The 17814-nt window shown below is 36.6% G+C and overlaps 2 protein-coding genes across 4 annotated transcripts in view; one reads left to right on the top strand and one right to left on the bottom strand.

Annotated features, from left to right (window-relative positions):
* Window positions 1-934: 934 nt before the first annotated feature.
* Window positions 935-5201, top strand: LOC123528782 (uncharacterized). Of its 2 annotated transcripts, XM_045308780.2 has the most exons (5): window positions 935-1164; window positions 1621-1698; window positions 2162-2205; window positions 3423-3641; window positions 4044-5201. In XM_045308780.2, the coding sequence occupies exons 1-5, from the start codon at window positions 1082-1084 to the stop codon at window positions 4844-4846; spliced, it is 1227 nt and encodes a 408-aa protein (XP_045164715.2). In that variant the 5' UTR covers window positions 935-1081; the 3' UTR covers window positions 4847-5201. The 2 variants fall into 2 exon arrangements, with proteins under 2 accessions (XP_045164715.2, XP_045164716.1); XM_045308781.2 differs by lacking the exon at window positions 2162-2205.
* Window positions 5202-6204: 1003 nt separating this feature from the next.
* The window catches only part of LOC123528780 (neurogenic locus notch homolog protein 4-like), a 28550-nt gene continuing 16940 nt past the window's right edge, over window positions 6205-17814 (bottom strand). For both annotated transcript variants that reach the window (XM_045308778.2, XM_045308777.2), the window contains 8 exons: window positions 17445-17552; window positions 15511-15716; window positions 15098-15221; window positions 14072-14217; window positions 12711-12843; window positions 8668-8904; window positions 7924-7995; window positions 6205-7614 (listed from right to left, as the gene is read on the bottom strand). In XM_045308778.2, coding sequence (XP_045164713.2) covers window positions 7223-7614; window positions 7924-7995; window positions 8668-8904; window positions 12711-12843; window positions 14072-14217; window positions 15098-15221; window positions 15511-15716; window positions 17445-17552 — 1418 coding nt within the window. In that variant the 3' untranslated portion in view covers window positions 6205-7222. The remainder of the gene's footprint in view (window positions 7615-7923; window positions 7996-8667; window positions 8905-12710; window positions 12844-14071; window positions 14218-15097; window positions 15222-15510; window positions 15717-17444; window positions 17553-17814) is intronic.

The raw sequence follows: 17814 nt of genomic DNA, 5'->3' as shown, positions 1-17814 counted from the left end.
AGTGATTGGGTACACTTGTGTACTGATACCTCAAACTGACCCTATGTAAGTGTTTTACTTCGTATACTCTGTATTTAGTCACTGTAAGAACCTATTTCAGCGGGGAATTATTTTATTTCCATGTCTTAATTGTCTAACTAGTTGAAAATAATGTAAGTATGAGGTTGGCAAACGCGTTAATAACCACAGTTTCCTTTATGTAGGTTACTGAGAGTTCCAAAGCGGTGCCACTATTTTCAACTTGCTTTCTGTTTTCATTATGTTTTACATGGTATGTACAATGTCTTGTATGTAGGTGGTATATATTTCCTTCACCCGCTTTTCTTATGCCCTCTTTCCCACCGTTTTACTAACCCTTTCCCTGCCCTTTTATCCCATCTCCTTTGTTTACGTATTTCATACAATTAAATGTATTTGTTGATGTTTATTTGTATATCTTCTATTTGTGGCTGGTCTACTTTGCAGTGTGTTGCTCTTGCCGTGTTCGCTGGACTAAATACTTCCAAACAATTGAATTTTTTATACATGACCTAGCATATAAAAGGGTCAGCACCAATAATTCGATGTTAACAAGGCATCAATCGGTTTTACCTCAGTAGGCTCCATAAGAAGTTCGCAATAGTCAAGAGATTGTAAATCTACTGTATGCGAGAATTGACAAGCACAAGTTTGCAGGTACCAAAACACGTCTTCTTTTTCATATTACTCCATACAGTCACGAACGGTTATATTGCGAAGGTGCAAGTCATGTCGTATTAAGCTCTCACAAAGTGCAAGGCCACAAGAATAAAAAGACCACAGTGCTAACTGTTAATTACAGAAGAAATACCTTATATAAGGGGCGTCGTAGCCATCTGCTTGGAAAATAGACAAATACCGCTGCTTGACTGCACATTGCTGGTTGGGCGGGTGGGGGTGGGTGGGGGTTGTTGTTGTGTGCGTGAACGTGGATTTAAATAATTTAGGTTTCTTGTAGGGGTGATAGGATGATTATGTATATGGATTATGTTATATCTTAATTAGTAAAATACGATCAGAAACGTTTGGTGACAGCTTTGTTTGCCAGTTTAGGTTAACTATCATGCGGAACACTACTTATAGTAGTCATAGCTATAGCAGACACAACATGCTACCGACCTGTTACAATCATTTCAATTTCGTCAGGTAGAGACTTTTGCTACGGGTGCCAAACAGTTGAACAATATTCTAGTTAGGGAGGATATAGGTGTTATAACTTATAAGCCTTTATTTTATTTAATGTCCTTATCTTTGTCTTAACGTTTCTTCTTAAGAGGTGGTGTTTTTTTTTGCCTATAACTATTTATATTGGCTGCAAAGTTTAGATCTCTAGAAACTTTCACTCAAACGTATTTATGACAACGGTGCATTATAGTTGTGTCATGTGAAATGTATAAGAACACATAAGTATTCTGTATCCTATTTACTAGTTATTCGCAACATCTGTACTTATCATGGTTGTTTTTTTATGGACCAGCCCTGTTTCCTTTCTTTGCGAGCACGTAGATAATTTTGTAAGCTAGGTTTAAGAGTCTGATGATGATTTGACTGTCAGATACTAGTATAGTATCATCTATAAAGAGTCTGTCTTTGCTTTTTAAGGAGTCAGGAAGGTCATTTACTTAGGAAAGAGGCAGAATATGTTACAAAGTCTTGTGAAACCCCAAATAGGACGGACAGGTAGAGTATCTGAAGATCAGCCGTCTTCTACAACTCTTTGAATTCTTTTCTTGTAATAATTTAATCCTCAATGATTTCAAAGGGTGGATTTTCAGCTTATTAACAATGTCAAATGTTATACTAAAGTCCGTAACAATATTATGTTTGTTAACCATTTTCAAAGTTGTGAAAGACGTCTTGTGTGAAGCTGATAAGTTTAGGTTCACAACTATGTTTGGACTGAATGCTATGCTAGTACCAGCATGTCGTTTCAACATAATTTCATACTGTATCACAGTATTTAAAACCAAAATTTTGTCGGCGAGTCTGGAAGCAATGCAGATAAGGGAATTTGGCCATTAATTACTGGCCTTTGAATTTCGACCTTTCTTGTATATGGAAGCGATGAATGGACTTTTCCAGTCTGAGGGAACATTTACCCGTTCCTAAGGATACTTTTAAGAGAGATTTTTTTGTCTGACAGGTCAACACTATGGAACATCTTCCAAACTGACAGCAAAAATGTGGGTATGTACACAAATGTTATAAGGTTTGTTCACATTTCTATAAATGCAAGTATAGGTCCACAAAACAGGAACTGGCTTACATAAATCATGTAAATGTCACTTTAACAGGGAAAAATGAGGATTGTTTTCCTTCCACCATCAAATGACAAGCCTGGAAGTGGTTTAGTACTTTTTTACCTAAAAAGTGACAAATGTTTTTATCTAAAGAAAGCAAATGGAACAAGTCGCACCGAACAAGCACAAGTCATATACTGTGAAATCATTATAATTCGTGGGGGACTAACTTTCGTAGATTTCGTGGTTCAGCCCAACCACGAAATTAAGTCTCAACGAACAAATTGTGCCCATGATAACGTAATTGTACTCAGACACCATAGCCGTCCGACCTGGTCCGTAGTTGTCTGCATGCGTGTAGTTTATGGAGGCGTCATCAACGATAAACATAGATATGCATCGGAAAAAACCGACTATTTCATTAGACATTAACCCGTGGTTTGTTTACGACATGCTTGTAAAAGTAAAATTAGAGGTACTAAAAATAATAATTTTCCAATTTTTGATAGTGGAGTCTCTTCGGACATTTCGGCACTAGCAATGACCTGCGTAGAACATCATCCTTTCACAGCAATGCCCGATGACTTCCTCGTAGTATTCTTAATCAAAATGTTCAGTCCGTAACGACTATATGAGCAGCGATAACGTATTGATGTTCAGGCGTTTTTCTCAACCATTTAAGTTCTTGGTAAACATATTAACTAATAATGTATTTGAAAATGATTTAAAGTAAAAACTTTAGTAAACAAAAAGCATATGTAGCCAGGATTTACTTGATTATTAGAGGCTGTAACACACACCTTTCAGCAATAAAATGCGCAAGATACCGTTAAGGACATATTAAAGAGAAGATCAGCACAATTATTCATTTTTTTTAATACAAATGGATTTTACTTATTTAAATCAATATTAAGTATCAGTCATTAAATATTTGCTTTTTATTACTATTTCATAGGGGAAATGTTCGAATAAAACTTCAATATATAGTTTAAACATTCGGACACCTCAGTCACAGAGTTCTGCGCTCAGACAGTTCAACGATAACATCAAATAAAGTTGCGATGAAATGAAAAATAAATGTGTTCACAAGACATGACTTTTAGCACTACAGAATCGCCCATAGAATACAATTTCATAAATAATAGTTTTTTGCTATTTGTTTAGTTTACTACGTGTGTATGGAAATATCAGCGGGACAACTCTATGCACGTGACAAACTGTACTATGTAAGTGAGCCCACAGAGGAAGTCGATCACGTGACATCTGGAGAACAATGCAGTGCACGTGCTGGAAGGCTGCTACAGGCAAACACTACAGTATCTAATGCTTCATCAGTAATCAAAGAATTGAACCTTACTGCTAATAGATCATACTGGTTAGAAGGTGAGTATACAAACATGCTGTTCAACTCTGGGGTGATGAGGGTGTAAAATCCTTTATTTAACACGGGTAGTCAACGAAAGCACATGCAGGCAATTTATTATCTGCATTTTTTTAAAATTGTTGTTTCAAGCAATTAGTACTGTGTCTTGTATTTGACTACCTTACCATTTTTTTTTTACTTTTAATGAGTACAGTAGACTGGACGGATTCTAAATCTAAATGAAAATGACCTATAGATAACCGTTCTAGAACTACTTTTAGATAAGTAATAGTCCATTTGCATGAGTATCTGCAGACTTAAGGGAGTAATTTTGACGCAAAAATATATATATATTTCTTGATATTTTACTGTCGATATAATCGACTATTCATGCAACAATAATGAGTATATTTTCTGAACAGGTAGCGTCCCGACATACTTAAGCACAAACTCCTGTCTTCTGCTATCCAACGCGGCTACCATTATGGCGGTCGGATGCCAACAAAGACATAACTACATCTGTGAAATAGACATGTCGTTTTTATACACCATTTCGGCAACCAGATCTACAGACTATAGAATGATCCATTCATCTAGTACCAACTCCGGCATTTCTGACCATACGTCTGGTTTCCAACTTCAGACGTCGTACATGTATCATTACAAACCGAGTATTACTGACATTGACCGGCATGTCAGTGATTCGCTATCTTACCGTACTATTTCTTCGACAAAGTTCCTTCCTGTTTCTACGGAAGAACACATTTTACATTCACCGACCCCAACTTACAGAAGTGTTTCACCGACAGCCAGCCAGACGCAGCCCGTTGTTGACTTACATACAAGCACGCCCATGACCAATCAACACACAGCAAGTTTAAACGCTCAAACTTTAGTTTCAGGGAACCCAAACTATACACAACTCATATGTAACAGATATTGTTCTTCCCTGGACATCTCCGAGCTTCTTCACATGATCAGGAATAGATCTACCGCAGGGGCTGTTCACAGCAATACATATATAATGAATGACTCCTTGGCTGTGAACGCCAAGGAGACCGGTAAAGCCAGACGGAGACTTACCAGTGCCATGGATTCGCGGACCTCATCAAGGGCCATCGGAGGGTTGGCAGTGTTTATAATCATATTAGTACCTGTATGTGTCATTTTGATGGATCTACCGTTACTTATAAAGCTTTGGACTTGTTTCAAATCAAGACATTAAAGTCAGCTATCAGTTAAAACCTGTTTACACGTATTAACAGATATTAAAAAAAGCTGTTCCGTTCCATTATTATTTTGTTTGAATTCAACACATTACTTGAGAATTTCATCTTATAAATATATTTCTTGCTAATTCTTTACACGAAACCAAGTTGGGGCCAAATGATCTATTTATGATTCAATTACTTTCCGGACGCGTCAAGTTGGATCGGGCCCAATCGCTTCGGTCAAAGGTTAGTCGTAGCTCAGAGAGGGGGCCAGTGGTAGACCTCTACTATGCGAGAATGGATCGAACCAAAGACCATCCCGTAACTTGTAAGTCATACAAAATTATAAATAGAAATACCTGAAACGTACTCTGCTCTTTGCGTTACTCATTTTTATAGAATATTCAGAAGTTTTCATAGGCAAAATGAATAGGAGGCTTTTAAGGTGTTGAAAAAACCACCTCACAAACTGAAAATCTATTTGTCTTGATTTATTTGTTAATCGATACTTTAATATCATATTCAAAAAGAGAAATTAATAAAATTTCATTTCCAAAATAAACATTATTTGTTTAAGATATATCAATTCAGTAACTGTAGTAAAAAAAAAGTCAGTACGGTAGGAAACCCGATCGGGGAATTTTTCCGAGATTTTCTATTCATATAATTTGTTTTTTCAAATATTCATTAATTTTCAAAATGTGACCCTAAAAATATCATATTTTACAGGTACCATGTGTCTTTAGGTGACATTGTTCCACATAAAGAATAGTGCTATACTTTTACAAAAGATATACGTGTCTATTTGGATGTATTACCTAGCTTTAAACCAATATGTAGCCGCACTCAAAAATTGGCTTTAGGTCCTTGATAAGCACGATGAATTATTTCATATAGTAGTACATATTTATCACATTTTATGTATTTATTTTTTGATCAGCCCCGTCACAACGTTTACTATGACGACAAGAAAAAAGGGTAGTTGAATGGCAATGGCAAAGTTGTTTTACTAACAAAGAACAGACACTATAAAAAAAGTAAAATCTGTAATATTTGCAATATGCTTATTGCTTAATGAACTAATTAGAAGAAACGTCCAGTAATCTTGGATCAGCCCTCATTTAACCCTTACCCCGCTAAATTTCTAATGAACTTGCCCATCTTTCAATTTGGACAGTACCATTAACTGTCAGAAGGGGTGATTACCAAAAAAAAAGAACTGACGGAATGGCGAACAGTGCAGATCTTGATCAGACTGCACGGATGGCAGAATTAATCATGTCCAGCATGATAAGGGTTAAATGGCTTACATGTCTTATATATGGTCCGTCAAAGCACATCAAGCTCGTCGAAAGATACTTTCAAAACCGCATCTTTTTAACAAAATTTATTTATAAAAAGCACTGAATACAATTAAAACCACACTGTGCAAGTATATACATTCTGTAACATATTCATTAACAATTGTAAAAAGAACATCAGATATACAAGGAAATAAACTTAGATTAATTATCTATATATCTGAAAATATCTAAATTACAATAAGGAAAAACATGTGAGTTAAGTATACGATATTATTTCATTATTATGCATATCACAGAGATTTTTGTGAGCCATATAAATGGTGCCTTATCAAGCAAAGGTTTCGCATTTTTACAGTAAATATAAAAGTCATCTCAGTATTTTATTGTATGGCAATGGAAGGAGTTCAGTGTATGATGAAATTACATTCTTTCTCCAGTTTTCACAAATATCAAGTCCCTGTTTCAATTTCTTTTGCATTTAGCAATATACATATTGTATCTAACTACACGAAAATGAAGAAATTGACATAGTCAACCCAACTGTGAACGATTTACTTTAAAGCATGCAATAACTTTATGTACAAAACCATGAAACTCCAGAAATTACAGTTATCTATTGCCTTCAATTAAACAAATACTTTTGTTACATGTATTTGTAAAAATATTGTAATAGAGTTGTATATAGAACTTGTAAAATACTAAAGCGTTTCGTCACCATGAGATAGTTTGGCACCCAGATCGAAAAAAAAAAACCTGACTAATAAAACTGTACGTGCCTTTCTTGGAGAATAAATGGCAAAGCTTGAAACTATACAAGTACATGGTATGACAGTACATAATTGTGGTTTAATAAAAGCGTTTAGAAATAACAACTAATGAGTAAAACAAAAAAGAAAGGCCATATAAAATGGATTAAGCAAAACGTCAAGTATTTTACATATAGTGTACATATGACTTCATACTACCGTTGTATATTTTTTATGTACAACTTGTATATTAGTAAACAAATATGTTTTTTTTTTATTTTTCATACAAACACGACTTGTATGTCCATCTGAATTCGACTCCTTACTCAGTCGTTTCTCTTTATTTTGCACTCTCCGGCTCCTTATCTGATTTCTCCGGCTCCTTATCTGATTTCTCCGACTTTGTCGACTTCACAGATTCTGATCTCTGAAGATGCACTTTCAGTGTCTCATACCCAGGGTTGGTGTAGCTCGGTGGTGCTATGGACATGTACGTGACGTCCTTCTCTGATCCAGTGATGGTGTAAGGTGGTGGGTTCATTGGTAGGTTACTGTAGGGTGGTAACTTGACACTGATATCTCCGGGAGTTGCGTAGATGTTGTTGTCATAGGCAGGAATTTGGCGGCCCTGTCCGCGTGCATTACCAGCACGTGACGCACGGTGTCGTCTGCAGCACAACAACAGTAGGACCACAACAAGGATAATAATAGCGGCACCGACAATTGGTCCCACTGAAATAATAAGCATTTGTATTTCAAAAGTAATAGTTTAGTTTAATTTCAGTAATTGCTTGCTGATAATAAACACCAAACACATAATATTTTAGCAGCCGATCGTATATCTTAAACGTATTCGTACATAGATTTCCCGTACAGCGAAAAAGGCGAAGCAAACAGCCGTTTACCAAAATCAGGTAAATCTTTAATGTTAAAAAGAAATGGAATTTGTCTTCGGACGACGGAATTCTATCAAATCGTAGTAACAATTTACCTATTATGAATCAAACTGGACTATGACTATAGGATGTACGATACACCTACCTATCAACATCACATGAGTTTTGTCCTTGGATCTGTCCCGAAGTCCCTGGGGCATAAGGTCGATGTCTGTGTCTGCAGAGGAAACGATCTCGGATAATAACTACATGTATGTGACGCCAAATTAACATAAACTCCTATATTTGAATTTCGCTCGAATCACTATTGAATCGCTTTGGAAAGAGTGAACATCAATTTAATTGAAAGGAGTTTTAAATCTTTTGATGCCCGGAATTATTCAATTTGATCTCCCTCTAAATATCTGAATATTTCTGAAAGTAAGGCACACGTTGCATTCCAGAGATCTTAACGATGTATTATATTCAGTTAATGCTCCCGTTGCTGACCCATCATAAAGGAATTTAACCGATGAAATTTTCTTAAACTTTCTTGATTATAATTACTATTTTTGCGCTCTGCAAATGATCTGAGTCTCTATTATTCTGTTACCAACGATATGAATTAATGTGTGTTTCATAAATAACTACATCCTTAGCAATATTGGTAATATGCTGAGCACTCGAGATAATCTTTAACAGTTTGAAAAGGTACTATGTCTTAGAATGCTACCATCTCTTAGGACAGTTTTAAGATAACAGTTAAATACTCGGACTAGTTTGTCTCCACTCTTTGAGTAATGTCATTAATATAAACATGAAAGACAGTTCATTCTAAACACCATTGGTATGTTGTCGGGCAAACTATAATGAAATATCCAACATTATAAACAGATCATGTCCTACCAACCTTCAGGGGTGACTGATACATGGAATCGACAGAAAGCAGTGTTTCTATCATAGTCCCAGATCTGATAGGTCAGAGTGTACTCTCCGACAGGAAACCGCTTTCCGTTCTTGGAGTCTGTGCATGTTTTATCGGCCACGCCCACATTGTCATAATAGGAGGGTTCTTCCCACTGTACGACTTCATTCTCGAAAACGTAAATATCTTCCGGACAATTTCTGAATTTTGGTGTGTATACGTCTGAAATGGCAAAATAATATGATACATATGGAAAACAAGAGCCATGTTAGACATGGCCAATCCCCCCGCCGGGCATATTATAATTGAAGGCTCAAGTTCCTGGCAAGTTAGTGTCTGAAAGTATTAATTTTGGGGAAAGCTTTGAAGAACCATTTAGTTGTGGTCCGCATCAGGGGTTTTAAAGATGTGAAAGAAAGAATAAGTCAGTGGTGAGATGGTTTACTGCTAAATTTTATTAATTTTCATGAACAGTATAGCTATGATGTTTTTCTATATAGCTACTGTAAAAAGAAGGAATGGAAAGCTAACAGGGAACACGAGTGCCAGAATGTCACAATAAATGCCCGTCACAGCAAATTTCTTTACTCTAGCAGCTGTATTTGCAAATGGAATTTTAATTTTGTGGTTGTTTAGTAATCATTGTAAGTCTTTTGTTTTTCTAAGTCCACAAAAAACTCCTTACCAGGTAGATATCTTAAAATACACGTAAAATTGGAAAGTAACATCCATGTTGTACCACAGAAAAGTGGTCTTGTTTTTTCCCTACGGTCAATTATAAAAAAAGTTACAATGTAAGTTATTTATAGTAACATCTAAGGGGAGTTAATCTTAAAACAAAACAAAAAAAAATGCAAGTCCACAAAAAAATCTTTACCAGGTAGAGATTGGTCAAAATACACCTCAAAATTGAATGTAGCATGCATGTTGTACTACAGAAAAGTTGTCTCGATTTTTCCCTACGACTAGTAATGAAAAAGTTACAATAAAAGCTTTTAAAGTAACAACAAAGGGAGGTAATTCTAAAGAAGGGAACTGCGCATGACACTTCGTCTCATGATGGTGTATAATTGTGCCAAGTTACATCAAAATCCCTCCATGCATGAAGAAGAAATGCTTCGGACAATGTCATTCTTGTATCTGACCTTTGGCCTCTAAGTGTGACCTTGACCTTAGACCTAGGGACCTGGATCTTGCGCATGACATTCTGTCTCGTGGTGGTGAACATTTGTGCCAAGTTATATCAAAATCCCTCTATGCATGAAGAAGAAATGCTCCGGACAATTTTTTTTTAAGAAAATATGATAAAGGGGAATAACTCAAAAAATAGGCAAGGTAGAGTTATTGTTCTTGCACACTGCACTTCCTCCCAATGTGTTCTATCAGTGTATGAAGTTTGAAGAAAATCCCTCCAGTACTTTTGGAGTTATGCTCCGGACAAATTTTTTTTAAGAAAATAAGATAAAGAGAAATAACTCAAAAAATAGGCAAGGTAGAGTTATTGTTCTTGCACACTGCACTTCCTCCCAATGTGTTCTATCAGTGTATGAAGTCTGAAGAAAATCCCTCCAGTACTTTTGGAGTTATGCTCCGGACAAAATTTTTTAAGAAAATAAGATAAAGGGGAATAACTCAAAAAATAGGCAAGGTAGAGTTATTGTTCTTGCACACTGCACTTCCTCCCAATGTGTTCTATCAGTGTATGAAGTTTGAAGAAAATCCCTCCAGTACTTTTGGAGTTATGCTCCGGACAAAGATCGTTGCGGACGCGCACGCACGCACGCACGCACGGACGGACGGACGGAGAGCATTTCTAATATCCCCTTCGCCTTTGGCGGGGGGATAAAAAAGTTTGACTGGTTTAGGTCTAAAACTGCAAAAACATTAAATACAAACGAAACAAATAGTTGAACTGGTATATTAGACTAAAACGGCAAAAATAAAGTTTCCGTAGAAAACAAGGCTTGCTGGCAAAAAATATTGTTGAATATATGCATTCAGTAGCATATATTCAAAATACTTAACAAGAGTGCAAGAATGTCACAATATACGCCCGTCACAGCAAATTTCTTTACTCTAGCACCTGTATTTGCAAATGGAATTTTAACTTTGTGGTTGTTTAGTAATAATTAAGTGTTTTGTTTTTGTAAGTCCACAAAAAAAACTCCGTACCAGGTAGAGATACCTTAAAATACACCTAAAATTGGAAAGTAACATCTATGTTGTACCACAGAAAAGTGGTCTTGGTTTTTCCCTACGGTCAATTATAAAAAAGTTACAATATAAGTTATTTATAGTAACAACTAAGGGAAGTTAATCTTAAAAAAAAAAAAAAAAAAAAAAAACATCAAAAAAAAAAATTGTAAGTCCTCACAAAAATCTTTACCAGGTAGAGACTGGTCAAAATACACCTCAAAATTGGATGTAGCATGCATATTGTACTACAGAAATGTGGTCTCGATTTTTCCCTATGACTAGTAATGAAAAAGTTACAATATAAGCTATTTATAGTAACAACAAAGGGAAGTAATTCGAAAGAAGGGAACTGCGCATGACACTTCGTCTCATGATGGTGTATAATTGTGTCAAGTTACATCAAAATCCCTCCATGCATGAAGAAGAAATGCTTCGGACAAAGTCATTCTTGTATCTGACCTTTGGCCTCTAAGTGTGACCTTGACCTTAGACCTAGGTACCTGGTTCTTGCGCAAGACACTACGTCTCGTGGTGGTGAACATTTGTGCCAAGTTATATCAAAATCCCTCTATGCATGAAGAAGACATGCTCTGGACAAGGTTTTCATTCTTGTATCCTTTGACCTCTAAGTGTGACCTTGACCTTAGACCTAGAGACCTGGTTCTTGCGCATGACACTCCGCCTCATAGTGGTGAACATTTGTGCCAAGTTATATCAAAATCCCTCTATGCATGAAGAAGAAATGCTCCGGACAAAGTTTTCATTCTTGTATCCTTTGACCTCTAAGTGTGACCTTGACCTTAGACCTAGGGACCTGGTTCTTGCGCATGACACTCCTTCTCATGATGATGAACAATTGTGCCAACTTTCATCAAAATCCCTCTATGCATGAAGAAAATATGCTCCGGACAAAGTCATTCTTGAATATGACCTTTGACCTCTAAGTGTGACCTTGACCTTAGACCTAGGGACCTGGTTCTTGCGCATGACACTCCGTCTCATGATGGTGAACAACTGTGCCAAGTTTCATCAAAATCCCTTCATGCATGTAGAAGATATGCTCCGGACAAGGTCTGTGGACGCCGCCCGCCCGCCCGCCAGGGGCGTTCCCATAATACGTCCCGTTTTTCAAACGGGCGTATAAAAAGGTTCATACTGGGATCCTTAATTTGGAGGTAAAACGTCCTAATAATTAGGAGGTATTTAGTCCTAATTAGAAGTCACTAAGTCCTATTCTCCTAACCAGAAGTTACTAAGTCCTTGCCAGGCTTTTCAAACTCCTAATTTGGTTACGAAGTCCTATCTAGCAGCTACCAAGTCCTAATAAGAAGTTGCCTGAGGGGCCTTCATGACCGGGTGGTTAAGGTCTCTGACTGATTTTTTACTTGCCCCTCGCCGCTGTGGATTCGGAATCTCGCTAGGGGCGTAGAATGGATGTGTGGAAGCCACGTGGAGCTGGCTTGAGAAAGGTGGGCGATTATATCCAAACGCCTTCCCTTGACAGAAATAATGCTCGGGGGGTGTGTGTGGGGGGGGGACACTTGGATATTTCCCTCACCATCAGAAATTGGGAAGTCGCCATACGACCTAAAATTGTTTCAGTGTGACATTAAACCAAACAAAAAATATAACACTGGCACCAGGACGCAAATCCTGCAATCACGTGATGTTTCTTAGTCTTAATTAGGTTTTCCAAACTCCTTACAGGAGAAACTAGGTCCTAATTAGGAGTAATTTAGCCCTAATTAGAAGTTGCTATGTCCAAAATAGTTGATACTAAGTCCTAATTTGGCTTTTTAAAGATCACGAAATGTAATCTATGATTAACTTACCCAACACAGCCACCTTGAAAGTACACGTGGCGACATTACCATAATTGTCTCTTGCGTAAGCTTGGACCGCGGTCGCCTTTGTCTGTGGATTTTTACACTGGCAGTGACGTACATAACTTGGTTTGAATTTCACCTAGAAAAGAAATGAAATCACATATTTTCAGATGAGCATCATGAGATATCACTAATATGAAGTCAATGAACGAAATAAAAGAGTACTGGTATCAACTGTCTATATAAATCTGGTAAAATAACTGTCATAATGTCAAACAATAAGATAAATTCAACTTCAAAGAAGAATCTGTGAGACGCCGCCAATGTTTTCTAGCAATATTCTGAACTGAGTATAATATCTTAAATATGAATAGATAATTCGTATCTGCTATATATTGTACATGTAAATATGCAAAAGGTGAGACGACCATCGGTATGTATGAATCGGTCACCATTACCTCTATGCCAGGAACCTTAAAAATACCGGTATCATGTAAAACACTTATCAACGTGTGACAGGTCACAGGGAGACAGATCCTTGCCCATCACATCACAGTTTTTCATAATGAAAATGTGTTTCTTTATTCTGTTTCGGAAAAAACAACTTAAATAGCCGTCATTGTACTCTTAATGTTTGTGTTCTTTTGTTTCATCTATTGTTTAAGCGAAGGACAATCTCTCAATGCTGTCAAAACTTGTTGTCTGACACTTTTTCCCTTTGATTACTCATTTTGAAATAGTAATTCATAACTTTATCATTACATCAGGCACTCTAACTGACCAATCAGAGAGCTGCATTTTCAAGCACCTGCCAGTTTCCACTTTGGTAAAACGAAGTATTTTTACAATGAACATATAGTGTGTGTGTGTGTGTGTGTGTGCGTGTGCGCGTGCGCGTGCGCGTGTGTGTTCGGGTTTAACGTCTTTTTCAACAATTTTTCAGTCATATAAACGACGATGTCTACTTGTAGCAGTGAGCACAATGCCAAACTTTATAGTGCTGCCTCACTGGAATATCACGCCGTAGATACATGACAAGATACCCCACTCAGTCACATTATACTGACACCGGGCTGACCAATCATGAACATATAGTGAATTCAGAAATGAATATCACATTTTTTCAGAAGTCAAATTAGATTTTACATGCCGAAGACCATACAAAATACAAAACATCGAAGTTTCATTGAAAAATTATTTGAAATTTAATACTTTGATTTTAGTTTAAAGTTTGTGATTTTACACAAGGAGTCTATGATAAAGTCCGAGTAAAATGTAATCATTACCCAAGTGAAATTAGTATCGTTCCGCAAGTTTTTGGACATGTTGAAATTATAAATACAATATGATACAATGAACGTGTATACCTCGAGTCTTCTGTTGTTATAGTCCGAAGATCTGATAAATGTATTCCTCTCGCTGAGACTGACCAAATCGTCGTAGGTTGTCGTGTTTACGAACAGAACACCAGTGGGACACCCGTAAATTACAGGGGGCTTGTGCGACGGTTTGTCTGTCAAATAAAGACAAATGGATTATACTTCCACTAAATGGTGTTTATCAACGAATCGCGTCTTTTGAATATTCTGATACGTACGAACTTTTATTACTATAGATTTTATTGAATACACCCTCTTCGGCTTTTATCAAGTTTTTCATATTATTTTTTCCTATTAATGAACTGAATTTTGTGATTGATTTACTCGCAGATCTAAGTTTTTTTTGAAAGGGCGGCCGTTTAATGGTTACCTCCCTTCGATCAGGTTAACCATGAAAAGGAAAATACTTCTTGACATTAAAGGCACTGACCTCCAGATTTGGCTAAAACATAATCTTTCTTTCAAATTGAAGTTTGATCATATTATGAACATTAGAATACGAATTTTTGTTTCTAAAATATTTTTAAAATTCCAAATAAAGAAAAAAAGATGACCGCGTCGGGAATCGAACCCCGGACCGCCGCGGCAATAAAGATATTTTTCCGTCGTCGTAACCAATAGCGCTATAGCTGAAGCAGTGAATAATAACCTCGAAATATAGATATTTATAATCGAGACAGTTTACCTGGAGTAAAAGCGTGACAAACGCTTTTCGATTTTCATCGTAAAAAGTAGTAAAAACAGCAAATTCTCATGTGTTTCCGTAACATAAAGTTTGTCAGTAATTAAGTTTTAAAGCCTTCTTAAGAAATATAGCATTTATTTCAAGACATTTTTTTTTTTTAAAATTTTTTTGTCGAACGATCTGGAGGCATGCCGCTTTAAAGTAAAAAAAATGGCTTAATCTACAGATGCATACACTGGGCACCATTTTGTCTTGAAAACACACTCGCTAATGTGTTTTTATACAACGTCGATATCCATTCTTTGCTATTTAAGCAATATATACCCTACCTGGACAAGACGGACAGCACTGCCCTGGTTTGGTTTCCGGTCTGCTACCATCTGAACATCGACTGGTATATTCACAATCCGTAGAACTACACACCGCTCTCCCTGTACTGGTGCACATACAGTTCTGCAATATATAGGAATGTCGTGTACGTTTGAACGTTACATGAATTCAAAACTACTAACCGGCAAACCGTTGTAACAAATTTTCACAGACATTTCTTCAAGTTTTGACTTTAGCCCAGAAAACATGCGTTAGATATAGATACTTATAGCACAATATATGGGCCGCAAATAGTTCCCACTGCTGATCAACAGCTAATTCAATAGATGTATGATTATTTCATATATAGAATGCATTTTTTTTTCAGTTTTTAAACTCAAGCCATATTAATCCAATCGTGCAACATGCATACCGTGCATGCGTCCGGTTTGAAACTTTCACCGATCTTGTACCGCCTGTAATTATGCACACAATACTCTGCCTTTGGTTTACGACACTTGGTAGTACAGCCCTCCTTGCAGCAAACCTCATCTCCATTACAGTTCGAATTTCCCGTGCAGTATGTCGCACAGTATGGGTGCCTGTATTCTGGTACCGGGCACGTGCTGGGCTGATCGACTAAGATACAATACACATATACATGTAGAAATAATATGCTTTATTAGATACCTATATAAATTCTGTCAAAACTACGGTTTGTATTTCACAAGTAAATATGAGCAGGCAGAAAAATATCCGTATTGTACCTTTTGCAAGACTACTTTCATTTAATTTGCATGACCTGACACAGTTTTATAAATAGCATACACAAAAGCTTCACTCATTTCTATTTTAATATCGACAAACATTGAAGATTTCGTTAAAAAAACCCAAAAAGGTGGAGGTATATAATAAAGCCAGATGTGGGATTTTGTATTCGGCTCTCGTGTATTTTGCAAAAAAACGGATCGCGCCGACAAAATCCACTCAAGCCGAATACATAATCCCAGGTCTAGCTACCGTCATAATAACACTATTCGTCATAATAACACTATTATATTCAAGGGAAATAAAAGGTTCAGGAAAGAGTCTGAGCCTCAGCCTGCTATCTCGAGGTCCATATCTTCACTAATATAGGAATTCCTTATAATTATTAATTAGTCATATCCATGTGTATGCACTTTCTGCTACGAGACTTCCATGCTAATTCAGCAAAAAGTTTTACACACTGAAGTGAAAGCACTTTTAATGGTGTATTTGATCACAGGCACGGGTCCAGTGTATTTTTTTTTTTTTGTTTAATATAATTTTTTCACACAAATATACTTTATATATGTTAGTCAAATGAAAAAAAATCGATGACAAAAAATCTGGTCATAGTGTCATTTACATTGAAAAGGTGAACTATGCGAGCGTAACGCTATGGGAAGCTACTCGGCAAACTTGTGGAACATTTCAAAATCGGAGTTTATACACTTGCAGCCGCTACCTGCATGATCGCACCTTCGAAACATTTAAAGCCATCCATAAATACTAAACTGACCCCATAAATTGCTTTGAAATACACAGAACAAGTCTCTAGGAGCGAAATATTTCAAATATCCCCGGTGATTTCAGCTGCCAAACGAAGTGATAAAAACCAGTAACACGTCCGCTATCCGGAATGAAATCACCGGGGATATTTGAAATATATCGCTCGTAGAGACTTGTACTGTGTTTTTCAAAGCAATTTATGGGGTCAGTTTAGCATTTATGGAAGGCTTTAAATGTTTCAAAGGTGCGATCATGCAGGTAGCGGCTGCAAGTGTATAAACTCCGATTTTGAAATGTTCCACAAGTTTGCCGAGTAGCTTCCCATAGCGTTACGCTCGCATAGTTCACCTTTTCAATGTATATGACACTATGACCGGATTTTTTGTCATCGATTTTTTTTTTTCATTTGACTAACATATATAAAGTATATTTGTGTGAAAAAATTATATTAAACAAAAAAAAATATACACTGGACCCGTGCCTGTGTATTTGATCAGGGTTATATTTCATCGGAAAAATTGTTCTTTTTTGTTCTTTCAGGCGTATCTCGGTGTTGTTGTATGCCCCTGTGCAATATTTAGTTTTAAATAACTGAATATCTATAAAGACTTGCGTTTTATTGTCCATTATCTTGTTATATATGCATTTCATGTAACGATTATTAACTATAACGCAACAGCTTGTAACAAACATGCATATAGCCAACCTGAATAAACTGTTTCTTTTACCTCACTGAGTCACACGACTAAACTGAATATTAACACATTGATAAACTAGTTCAATTTGCATGTTTAATTTTAAGGGTTATAAAGTAGGTAAAGTAGAATAACTTACAGTAATGTTCGCAGTACTTGCCGACGTAGTTATGTGGACATTCGCAGAACTCGTGCGTGCCATTTCTGTGGCACCTGCCTCCATTTTTGCACTCAGTATCACACAAGGCTGAAACAATTATATAAAAGCGATTGCGGCGTTGCGTTAAATAAAGGCTTGACAATATTAAAAGCTATTTAAGCCAACACTAGTTTCAAACATCATATGAGTTTTGCGCTCTCCCTCACCCCTACACCCAGTATTTTCCACTTTATAACTTCAAGATGTTGTACATAAACTTTGTTGGAGAAAGAATCCTAGTACTTAATTCAGTGTTCCAGGACTTTTTCTTATATGGTGATATATTGGTAGGACAACATGCTTGGCTTTT

The sequence above is a fragment of the Mercenaria mercenaria genome, chromosome 13 (assembly GCF_021730395.1).
Source record: "Mercenaria mercenaria strain notata chromosome 13, MADL_Memer_1, whole genome shotgun sequence".
Classification (NCBI taxonomy): Eukaryota; Metazoa; Mollusca; class Bivalvia; order Venerida; family Veneridae; genus Mercenaria; species Mercenaria mercenaria.
The sequence above is the reverse complement of the archived record's forward strand: the minus strand, read 5'-3'. Positions and strand labels throughout refer to the sequence as shown.

Excerpts from the sequence above, each read along its gene's own strand:
- LOC123528782 (XM_045308780.2), top strand. The coding sequence starts at position 1,082 with ATGCGGAACACTACTTATAGTAGTCATAGCTATAGCAGACACAACATG. Across the intron at positions 1,699-2,161 it reads ACCCCAAATAGGACGGACAG|GTCAACACTATGGAACATCT; the intron begins GTAGAGTATCTG and ends TTTGTCTGACAG. Across the intron at positions 2,206-3,422 it reads AACTGACAGCAAAAATGTGG|TTTACTACGTGTGTATGGAA; the intron begins GTATGTACACAA and ends CTATTTGTTTAG.